Consider the following 12,208-nt stretch of genomic DNA (forward strand, 5'->3'; position numbering starts at 1 on the left):
TTAGGACCCTCATACACTGCTGGCAGGAATGTAAAATGGGACAGCCACTTTGGAAAAGTCTAGCAGCTCCTCAAAAGGCTAAACATAGCTACCCTGGGACCCAGCAATTCCACTCCTGGGTACACACCAAACAGAAATGAAAACATATTCTACACAAAAACTTGTACACAAATGTTCACAGAAGTATTATCTGTAATAGCTAAAAGATGGAAACAAACCAAATGTCCACCAACTGATGAATGGATAAACAAAATGTGGCATGTCTATATAATGGAATATTAGCTAACAATGAAAAGAAAGGAAGGATGGACATATGCTACAACACAGATGAACCTGAAAACATGATGCTAACTGAAGGAAGCCAGATAAAAGGCCACATGATTCCATTTATATGAAATGTCCAGAGTAGGCAAATCCAGAGGCAGAAAGATTAGTGGTTGCCCAGGGCTGGTGGGCTTGGGGGAAAATGGAAAGTAAATACTAATGGGTACTGAGTTTCTTCTGAAAGTGATGAATATGTTCTAAAATTAATTGTGGTGATAGTTGTACAACTCTGTGAATGTACTAAAAACCATTTAATTGTACACTTTTTTTTTTAACTTTTATTTTTTTAAGATAGGGTTCCACTCTGTTGCCCAGGCTAGAGAGCAGTGGTGTGATCATGGCCCACTGCAGCCTCCACCTCCCTAGCTCAAGTGATCCTCCCACCTCAGCCTCCTGAGTGGCGAGAAATACAGGCATGCACCACCATGCTCAGCTATTTTTTAAAAAATGTTTATAGAGATGAGGGCTCACAATATTGCCCAATCTGGTCTCCAACTCTTGACCTCAAGCAATGCCCCTTCAGCTTCCCAAAGTGTTGGGATTACAGGGATGAGCGACTGTGCCCAGCCAAATTGTACATTTTAAAAGATGGTCTAGGCTAGTGGTTCTTAAACTTTAGTGTATCACAATTATTTGAGAGTTTGTTAAAATACAGAATGCTAGGCTCTACCCCGGAGCATCTGATTTAGTAGGTTTAAAAGTAGGCCCAGGAATTTTTATTTCTAACAACTTCCCAGATGATGCTGATGCTGGTGGTTCAAGGACCACATTTTGGGAGGCACTGGTCTAGGTAAAAAGAGGCTCAGAAAGAGTTTAAATAATTACCCTGACAGACCCATATTACATCATTCAAGGAAGGTAAGCATGTACAGATACTTCCTTAGCTTTTTGATAACATAAAGGTCACTCATTCCTTTCATAAACTCTCTTGATTCTTGACCTCTGTAAAATAAAATCTTGGATAATGGTACAAATAGATAACTTTTATTGAGCATGTATTGTGTTCCAGGAAATGCTAAACACATCTGTTATTTCACTAATCCTCACAACTATCCCTTGAAGTAAGTCCTTTTTTCAAATCCCCATTTTATAGATGAGGAAGTTGAGGCCTAGGGAATATGTAACTTTTCCAGAGTCACACATGTGGCAAGCAGCAGAGTTGGGATCCCAACCCCAATTTGTCTGATTCCCAGCCACATGCTGTGATGTACTTACTAAGGCACCCATGTCAAAAAAATGGGTGTCAGCCAAAGGTTGTCTGAATGGCAGTAGTTACATTTATAAAAACAGGTCAGCATCTACATTCCTTATCCAAAGGATCAATAGTATTTCTCCAGGATGATGTTCTTAGTCATCCAGAAAAACAGAGTGATTCTATTTTCTTTGATTTCGGGTCTTAAAGGAAAGGCAGGTCACAAAAAGTAAGAGCACTGTGTGCTCTTAATAAGTTGAAATCAGAAATAACAGCAGCTCTAATGAAGGCTGGAGATTTATGCTGCGGCAGAACATGAAAAAATAAAGAATTCATTTTGCAATGTTTGCTTTGTAAAAGACACTATATTTAGAACTTTATAGATATCATGATATCAAGCAATTTGGCAATACTAAAGTTGATTTTTAGGCCACCCACTGATATTTCAGATATAAATAAAATGAAGTGGAAATTTTTTAAAAATCCACTCATAACATACATAAAAATCTATAACCAAAACAAAAGGCCAACATAATGTTCATCATCTTCCCCATCCTTCTCTCTCCACTCTGTCCTCCAAATCCCCGCCAGTTCCTGCTTTTCTTTATCTCTTTTAATAGCCTCAGCTTCCTCCCAAGTTGGCCAGGGTCTATCAATTTTACCTCTAATGGTACCTCATGACAGCCTCCTCCTATAGAGTCTCTCTGGGGACCCCTGTGACAGCTTCAACTGGTCTCATTCACTCCATGCATTCTCTCACATTTGCTGTCAGTTATCTTAGAGCAGATCTCTGATGCTGTCACACTGGGGCTTAAAAAATCCTGTGAAGCTACACTACCAAAATATGAAGTCAAATTCCTAAACATGACATTCAAGAGTCTATTTTCCATTTTTATTGAAATGTTTCTTGCCAATAGATTTTTTAATTTACTTTTTTTTTTCTTGTGAACCCAAACTAAGACATGCCAAAACATTTTAAAAAATCAAATGTCTAGGAGCCGGGCATGGAGGCCGAGGTGGGCGAATCACCGGTGGTCAGGAGTTTGAGACTAGCCTGGCCAACATGGTGAAACCCCGTCTCTACTAAAAAATACAAAAATTAGGCCGAGTGTGGTGGCTCATGCCTGTAATCCCAGCAGTTTGGAAGGCCAAGGCGGGCAGATCACCTGAGGTCAGGAGTTCAAGACCAGCCTGGCCAACACAGTGGAACCCTGTCTCTACTAAAAATACAAAAAAAATTTGCCAGGCATGGTGGTGTGTGTGCCTATAATCCCAGCTACTCAGGAGACTGAGGCAAGAGAACTGCATGAACCCCAGAGGGAGAGGCTGCAGTGAGCTGAGATCGTACCACTGCACTCCAGCCTGGGTGACAGGGCAGGACTCCGTCTCAAAAAAAAAAAAAAAAAAAAAAAATTAGCCAGGTGTGGTGGCGAGCACCTGTAATCCTAGGTACTTGGGAGGCTGAGACAGGAGAACCACTTGAACCCCGGAGGCAGAGGTTGCAGTGAGTGGAGATTGTGCGCCATTGCACTCCAGCCTGGGTGACAAGTGTGAAATTCTGCCTCAAAAAAAAAAAATTAATTAATTAAAAAAATAAAATGTCTATTCTACTGGTCATAAAAGGGAATCAATCTGATGGATTAAATTCTCTGAAAACTTTTAAATCAACCTGATTGATTACATGTGCCATTAGCCAGAGGACCTATCCTATGTTGGGTCCTCTACTCTCTAGGACAGGTTATTTAACACAGCTGTGCATGCACAACACAGAGGATGACAAGCCTGCAGAGCACGCGCAGCATGGGATGGACAGTGCCTTCTGAGACTCAATACAGTAACACACAACAGAAAGCGAGACATACTATGCAAACACATAACGCACACATAAGCAAAGCAGTATCAGCCCTAGAAAACTCCTGACGGCCTAACCCTGAGCCACAAGGTTGGACTTAATTCCTCCTGAGAAGGAGGGCTAGGCCCTATTGCTCATAATTACCCTAATGGAGCTCCTTCCAACAGTGCAATGCAGTCCAACTTCATGTAATAAATTCCATTTCTGGCCCAATGCTGGCCACTGCAGGGAACACAAAGATGAGTAAGATAGTAGTCACTTCCCTTCGTTGGGTAACACGGCAAATAACAGTACTTCTCATCTGGGCATAAGCCCCCAATTAGCTGCATTAGAATCACCTGGACTTATTAAAAATGCACATTCCTGGGCCCTGCACATGGAGATTCAGATTCAATGGCTTTGAGGTGGTACCCTAAAATTTACATTTTAAAATTTAACCTTGTTGGCTGGGCAAAGTGGCTCACGCCTGTAATCCCAGCACTTTGGGAGGCTGAGGTGGGCGGATCACCTCAGGTCAGGAGTTTGAGACCAGCCTGGCCAACATGACGAAACCCCGTCTCTACTAAAAATACAAAAATTAGCCAGGTATGGTGGTGGGCGGCAGTAATCCTGGCTACTCGGGAGGCTGAGGCATGACGGTGGCTTGCACCTGGGAGGCGGAGGTTGCAGTGAGCTGAGATTGCACCACTGCACTCCAGCCTGGGTGACACAGCGAGACTCAGTCTCAAAAAATAATAATAAAATTAAATTAAATTAAATTAAATTTTGTTATTTGTTTTTATGAAACATTTATGTAGTTCCAAAGCTAAAACGATGAAAAGTCTAGTTTCTATCATTGTCCATTTTATCCTCTCCTCTCCCTTCTGCTATGGGCATCATTTTAGTAATTTTTGACTTATCTTTCCATTGTTTCTCTGGAAAATATAGGTATGTATATATATATATAGACATACAGATACTCATATATACACATGAAGTCTGCATTTTTTACAGGCTTTGAATATACATTCAAGTTTGAGAACCAGGCTCTAGAAGCAGACATGATTCACAGGACATGTGACCTTGGAAAAATTTCTTAAATTTTCTAAGCCTTCTTCTGTAAAATGGAGTCTTTATTTTATAAAAGCCTAATACAGATTAGCATTTAACAACTGCAAGCTATTACTATTCATATTAACATTATTCATTAAATATATATTTAATGAATACCCATTGAGTCAGGAAACGTTTTAGGTACTGCAGATATAGCAATGTAGAAAACAAAGATACTGCCCTGAGGGAATTTATATTCTAATGTGGAGTGAGAGAGGCAATAATAATTAAATATATAAAATAACAGTAAATGGTGACCCATGATTAGAAGACAAAGCTAAGAAAACAGCACATTGGTGGATGTGGCAATCTCTTTCATATAGGATACGTAGGTAAGGTTTTGCTGATTTGGGTGACATTTCAGCTGAGAACTGAGTGAAATGAGGAATGAACCATATATACAAAGGCAAGTGAGTGCCAGGCCGAGGAAACAGCAAATGTAAAGGCCCTGAGGTGGGTATGTGCTTTGTGCATTGATGGAACAAGGAAGGCTGTGTGGGACTGTGTGGGACATGGTACCAGAAAGGAGTGAGAGGTAAGTGCACAGGAGACAGGGAAGTAATCAGGGCCTGATCATGTCAGATGTTGCCAGACAGGGTGAAAACTTTGGAACTTATTCTAGTTGTGATGTGATACCATAAGAGGGTTTTGAGCAGAGGATGGAATCAGATTTAGGTTTTCAAAGTTTCACTCTACCTGGTAGATAAAAAACTGAAAATAGCACACTGGCAAATATAGGGTGATCAATGAGAAGACTACTACAGTAATTCAGGTGACAGATGATGGTGCCTTCAAGAGTAGTAATCATCAAGATAGAGAGAAATGACTGGATTTCAGATTTATTCTAGGGGTAGAACACACAAGATTTGCTGATAGATGGGATACAGTATAAAACGGAATGAAAGAAGTCAAGAACGATTCCAAAGCTTTTGGCCTTAGTCAAAGGGGTAAATAGAAATGCCACTTGCTGAGATGTAAGATACAGGAGGACAGGCATATTTGAGGGGAGAGGAATCAAGAACGGTTTTGGCTATGCTACTAGACATCCAAATGAAGATGCTGAAAAGGCAGCAGGATTATACAACTTTGTAGTTTAGAAAGAAATCATCCTCATCATGTTCTCCTGATTTCTATTTCCCAGGAGACAGAGTATGTTGTCTCTAAGACACTTACACCTCAAATATTATTTGGCCCCGTGTGACCTGCCTCTGGAAGTTCCTGGACGAACTTTCCATCCAAAGGTACAATGTAGTTAAAAAGGGGTAATGACTAGAAAGAGCAATAATTACTGCTGCTCAAATCTGGAAATAAAGCACTTTTGAAGCAGGAGGCAGTTAATGGCCTCTTGTAACCTAATATGTACCTAAACACCTTAGGAAGCAAAGAGCATTTCTCCTGTTCGGTGGGTGATCAAGGAAGGCCAAAAGCTACCTATCGTTTCAAAACTGTGTGCCTGAAAACCACAGGTGCAAGGAATCTTTACTGTGACAAAGTGGAGTTGGTGAGAGTCTAGGAGCACTATGTGCTAATGGTCCAACAGGAGATCAGTCAAGGATTCTGACGAGCTAAGTCAAGTGTAGCAACAGCTGCATTAATCCCTTTCAGAAACATATGTCCTTAGCTGAGTTGGGTACCCCCTCATCCATGTTGCAATAATAGGCAGCATATGTCTCTAGTATTATAATCTGTTCACGTGTATTTGTCCCCCAATGTGTGTCCTAGGAGCACAGGCACTGTTTCTTATTCATCATTGTATTACTGTCCCAAGCAAAGAGAATGGCCCGTGTAGGCACCTAATAAGTATATCTGATGAAGCAATGGGGGAATTAATCCCTTCATGCAGTGTCAGGTCTTTCATTAAAAACTTTTTCTCCTCCTCTATTTAAATGTTTAATGAGAGCATTTAATGACAGAAATTGGTTTTCTTGAGATGTCTGGAGGAAGTAGGATTCTCCTCTTAACCCAAAGGACTAGAACTGCTTACTGTGGAGGTATGATTTTAAAGAGACCCAGAGCTGCTAAAGGAGGAAGGGTGCACATTAACATGAAAATTCTTCGTGAAAGAACCCTACAGAAGAAGTCATGAAGAACTCGGCAAGGATGACTCGGTGACACTGTGAACAGCTGATGCACATGGTATCAGACACCGCCAGATTCCATAAGGCCCATCATGGTTACCTATCTAGCTCAGTATAAGATCTGATTAAGGGATCTGAATCATCTTTTTATGGTCCTTGATTTCTAGGACCTAAACATTAAGAGGAAAGTTAGAAATGATTTCCTTGGTCTTGGGGGCTGGTATCAAACCAGTCACTCATAGATAAGAGCACAATGTTCACCGTTATCCCTGAAACCTTCATTTGTATTTCAGAGCACACAAGAGATGTCTGTCCCGGCCTTCTGCACTAGTCAATCCCAAAAGGACTATGCTAGTTTTTATGGGTTAGGTTTCATGACAGTCTGGAAACTCTTCCGCCTACAGTTAAGTAACTTGGACACTTTGGATATAAGGTAATCAACCGCTTGGCTAGATTCAAAGGTTAGCTAACTACATGAGTTCCCTACAGGAATGAGAAATGAATGAATGATCACTAAGGGGAAAAAAAAGCATATGGTGTTAACTCGTTCAATGCCCCCAAAACCAGGGTTGACTTTCATCTAGAAAACAACACAAACATCCGGACAACTTCAAGCCCCTGGCAGGCTGAGAACTTCTTACTGCTTTGGCCCTCTAAAATGAAGACTTCGTGGGAATCAAAATGGGCCAAAGCTGAGCACAACTAAAAAGGAAAGCTCATCCTCCCACTCTGCACAGGGAGCAAAAGCAAGGGGAACTCCCCTAAATGACTGGAACACTGGGATCACCCAAGCCGCCCCACAGACATCGATGTCTATAGCCGGTGGTCATCTCTCTGCCTTCTCTCATCCCAAGCCCCTCTCGTGTAGCATCCAACCGAAGCCCACACGGATGGACGCCTGTCCACTTCCCCGGCCTCAGAAAAGATCCGGGCCGCTCCTGTGCCGATTCCGCCTCGGCCCCGCGGCTCACCCCAGGCAGCCAGACAGTCGATTTGCAGAGGCAGCTTTTCTAGGATCGGCACTGGCTCGAAAGCGTCGTGCATGGCGGCAAGGGGAGAGTCGCCACCGCCGTCTCGCCCAGAGTGTTCTGGGCCGGGCTGGGGTCCGGAACGAGGCTGGGCTAAGGGTAGACCGGGAACCGGCCAGGAGCCCCCCGGCTACAGGCCCTTCAACAACACAGCCATCGTCAACCCCGGACTTCCTGCTAGTTAGGCCCGCCTCTTCCGCAGCCGAAGTCCCGCCCCTTCCTCCCGGTGCACTCTCAAGGAATTGCTTTGTTGCTGGGTTGCCATTGTCACTCTGGACCCATAGCTACTCCATCCCGAGTAGCCATGGGCTTACCATAGAAGGAACAAACTCTTAATCTTAGAACTGTTTTAGGCAGTGGGCGTGATGGTTAAAAACTCGGCCTTTGGCGTCAGACCTCAGACGGAGATCTACCAATTAGGAAATTAGCTGTGATTTAGAAAATTTAATATTTCGATGCCATACTTTCCTAATCCGCAAAATATTTGTAAATACCTGTGACCTAGTGTCGTGAGCGCTTAGCAACACCTGACACACACTAAGCTCTCAATAAGTGGTAGCTTTAGTATTACCATTATATCCCAATTAGTACAAGCACCTTACCTTTATGCTTTCATGGTTGTTCTAGGCCAGTGGTTCTGAAAGTGGTTCTAGACCAGCAACAACAGCAGTAGCAGCAGCACCTGTGAACTTGTTAGAAATGCAAAGTTTCAGGCCCGTTCCAGTTCTACTGAATCTGAAACTCGAAGGGAACAGCAACCTATGTTTTAATAAACCCCAAGGTAAGTCCATGCACTTAAAAGCTTGAGAACCACCATTTGTTGGGGGAGGGGGCATATTCTGTACAATGTAAGATGTTTAACAGCATCCCTAACCTCCACCCACCAGATGCCTGTATCTTCCCCACAGAGGTTTAAAAATGTCTCTTTGCCATATGTCCTCTGGGAAGCAAAATCACCCTGAGAACCACCATTTGAGGCCAATGCTTTTCAAATTTAATGTGCATACAAATCACCTAGAGACATTGTTAAAATGCCTCTTTTGATTCAGTAGGACCAGAGTAAGACCCTCAATTGAGCACCAAAAATCTCCCAGATGTTGCTGGTCCCTGGATCACATTTTGAGTAGCAAGAGTTTAGGCAAGAGATGATTCACTAACTCTCGGAAGTCAGTGAAATAAGCCTCCTTTTAATTTGATGACCACATTCCTACCAATTCAACTTTCTAAAGCTGTCTTACATCCTAATATTCCTTTTAGGAAGGTGTCATGGCTTTTCCTCCTATAGGACCTGGGACCTGCACTGTCTGAGGTTACCTTAGTATTCCCCTTGAAGACTTAAAAAACAACAAAGTTTGGGCTGCAAGAATGATCTATATCTGGTAATTTCCCCCTAGGAAAACATCAGATAGGTCAAAAAATTAAGCATTTGGGTTTAAAGCAAAAATGTAAAAGAAAAAGGGTAAGTCTGTGATATGAAGTAAAAAAAACGTCCTGGTCACTTTATTTTTACACAATATCAGTTTCTTCATATGTAAACTAGGAATACTTGTCCCATCTTTACCAAATGCTGTTCTGATAATCAAGTGAAAAGTACTTTCAAGTAGTCAAAAACATAAAAATTGCTAAACAAATCCTGTGTTATAGCTGATTTTCACCATAGAAGCTGATCACCTTCTTAAAAATTTAGAATTACCAGCTGTTGTGCTAGAAGAAGGTCTAGTACCTTTTTGTTCAGGCCCAAAACTCTAAGGTTTATATTGTTTTACAGATTAGTGCAAAGCTATCAATTTCTTCTGAACCTGTCCTAAGAAATGACACACTATATCCATTGCCAGTAATACAGAAAGCTCTAAGTAGAATTATCAGGGCCCAGGCTATAGAATTTGAACTATACACTCCTGCTTAACACAATGGGTTTTGGTATTTTTTCCCTAGTCTCAAGTCAACATCAAAGCAGCCTAAAAAAATAATTTGACCAACTGTCCTGCTGCATTACAACTATTATTCATCTGCTAAGTTTTAATATGCAATAGCAGCATGCAACAATACCACCAGCCTTTGGCTAATGAATTACCATGAGAATATAGTCAGTTCTTCAGATTGCTGTTCCTCAGAGATACTTCCTAGGAAACTTTTTTTAAAATCACCATAGCAAAGAGTTGTTGAGAAACTACCTAAGGGTTAACACTTTCACTGCAGTATGAGTCAGTGAAGATTGTGGTCATGTGGTCATTGGTTTTAACAGAAAATAAGACAATCTAGAATAAAAGCCATAGAAATAAATTTTTCATGAGTTTGAGAGAAAGGGTCTTTAGAAAAAGTTTGAAAAAAAATGAGAAAAATACATTAATTTTGTTAAATTTTTTTATATTAAAAAGTGGCATGAACTTTTTATGTAGAACAAAAATCTTGGGAAGGCAAAATTGGATAAAACCATTAAAACAGAAATAGAGTGCTTCAAATGAATCCCATCACCTGGTGATGTCCCTTATAAACAGTCTCTAAACCAATACCAGATACCAGAACAGTCCATCCATCCTAAAGAACGAGCAGCAGTCCAGGGCCTCCACGCTACTTCATGCAATAACTGTTTAAATTAAGCCAGCAGGACCTGTTTCCTTTGTATAAGCTACCACTTCTGAAGCATTACAGTTCCTCTAGCATGGTGCTCAATCACAGCACTTGGAGCACCTCTCTGCATAAAGGCAAACAAAACATTGCCTAAGGACCCTGCAATGCCACCCTTGGAGGCTTACAAAACAGTAGTTAAAAGTTTCAGAGTGTGCACCACATTGCCAGCAATGGGATGTGTCACAATAGCAGATGTCAAAAGAGTTAAGCTAATATTTCTCTTTAAAGTACATCTGAAATAGAAAAATCTTTAATATACACCATTTGTAAACAAAATTGCACTTGATTTTGCTTTTTTAAATGATCTGAATCATACTGTAACAGTTTCTCTTTTTTTTTTTCTTTTGATCATTGATAGAACTATGGCTCCTTAACGCAGAAGGGCCCTTTTTTCTCAAAACAACCTCTGCAAGATGTAACCTTGACTTCCCAGGAAAATGAAAGGTAGTTAACAATTTCCCCCATCACCTATGTAACTCCCTAAATAAATAAAAATTACAGGCAGTTGCTCCTGGAGATTACATATTATGGTGTTGATGACAGTCTTTTAGAAGACGTTAAACATTTTAGTTTGTCAGATTAAAAAAATGAAACATTACAGAAAGTTCAGGAACAACACACTTAAGTTGCATGAACATCCATGTCAGAGTCTGGGAGGAAAGGGGGCAGCAGTGTTGTAAATAAGAAGCTCGTAGATTTTTCTCATCTTATGAACTTGTTTTCAGTAAGATGTTCTCTTTGTTCTGACACCTCTCGCCAACTCCAATGCCCAAAGATCAAGGAACAGATCAGGATGTCATTGCTTCCTTTAATCCCATGGAGCCGTACAGAAGACTGACACAGATGCTGATCTCTTCCCTGATAGTAGCCATCTTTAACTGCATATCTTCCCATTCCTTACTCCATTTTGGACCTTTCAAAGTGTGTGATCATTCGTTCCTAAGGAAAAAAAAAGGTTGAAGTATATTAGGTTAAAATGATCTATATTCCAAATATCTTCTATACAGACTATCCAAGCAAACATCTTCTACGAGTACTTTATGTTAATTAAATGTTTAGAGAAATGGTTCCTAAATATTTATGAAGATTTTGAACATACAGATGTCCAGACCTCACCCAAGAACAACTAAATCAAAAGCTCTAGGCTTCTGGACAGAAAATCAGCACTCAGAAGGAAATGTATAGAGTCAGTTAAGATGACTAAACAAATATTTACATAAGATTAGCTTTAATAAAAATGTGTAACTCCTCTAATTCAGGAATTTAACTTGAAGACCCAGTAAAGGATGAGGGCAAAGACGTGCACCTAGTTAGCACTCTGCACTTTAGAATGGTTAGGAGGGTTGATTTGTTATGTGTTTTTTTACTACACTTTTTAAAAATCATGTAAAACATAAAATTACATTTAATTTAATATAGTATTTACAGTATCCCATTTCAATTAAAATAATTAATGTACTACCCTTAAATGTCTCTTCTTAGGCAATTTTATACCTTAGAGTTAATTTTCATTTTTCTTTTGCTTCATCTGCGAAGTACCTCTCATTATTGTATCACAAACTGACAGAACTACAAATCCTTTTTGAATATAATCAATCACATCAGATAATCTATAAATGTTTCCCTTTTTCTTAAAAGTATCCTTTCCGATGCTCTCTGTTCTCCACTCCATCCAAGCCTGGTGCCCAGCTGCCAACCTGAGAATTTCTTACATCATACTGGGAATTTTTCTTGTCTCTGTGTTGGACCCTTTATTTCCCAGATCCCAAGTCTTTTTCTTAGCTTCCTCATTTTTGTGGAGAACATTTTCCACTACTTTCTTCAGAAACTGCATCTAGGACATCAATTATTTTACTTCTTGTGTGACTAGAAACATCTTTATTTTACCCTCATAATGATAGTTTAGTTGAGTACAGAATTCTAGATTGAAAATAATTTTCCTCAGAATTCAAAGGCTTTGTTCTGGCTTCCAAAGATGTTGCTGAAGAGCCTTATGCCATTTTGATTCCTG

General features: G+C 40.4%; 2 protein-coding genes across 7 annotated transcripts in view; both read right to left on the minus strand.

Moving 5' to 3' along the window:
- Window positions 1–7,783, minus strand: part of VPS39 (VPS39 subunit of HOPS complex) — a 49,638-nt gene extending 41,855 nt beyond the window's left edge. For both annotated transcript variants that reach the window (XM_054452071.2, XM_063652142.1), the window contains exon 1: window positions 7,510–7,783. In XM_054452071.2, coding sequence (XP_054308046.1) covers window positions 7,510–7,582 — 73 coding nt within the window. In that variant the 5' untranslated portion in view covers window positions 7,583–7,783. The remainder of the gene's footprint in view (window positions 1–7,509) is intronic.
- Window positions 7,784–9,916: 2,133 nt separating this feature from the next.
- Window positions 9,917–12,208, minus strand: part of TMEM87A (transmembrane protein 87A) — a 63,018-nt gene continuing 60,726 nt past the window's right edge. For all 5 annotated transcript variants that reach the window (XM_054452094.2, XM_054452092.2, XM_054452093.2 and 2 more), the window contains exon 20: window positions 9,917–11,136. In XM_054452094.2, the coding sequence (XP_054308069.1) occupies window positions 11,095–11,136 (42 nt within the window). In that variant the 3' untranslated portion in view covers window positions 9,917–11,094. The remainder of the gene's footprint in view (window positions 11,137–12,208) is intronic.

This window comes from Pongo pygmaeus, chromosome 16 (assembly GCF_028885625.2).
Source record: "Pongo pygmaeus isolate AG05252 chromosome 16, NHGRI_mPonPyg2-v2.0_pri, whole genome shotgun sequence".
Lineage (NCBI taxonomy): Eukaryota > Metazoa > Chordata > Mammalia > Primates > Hominidae > Pongo > Pongo pygmaeus.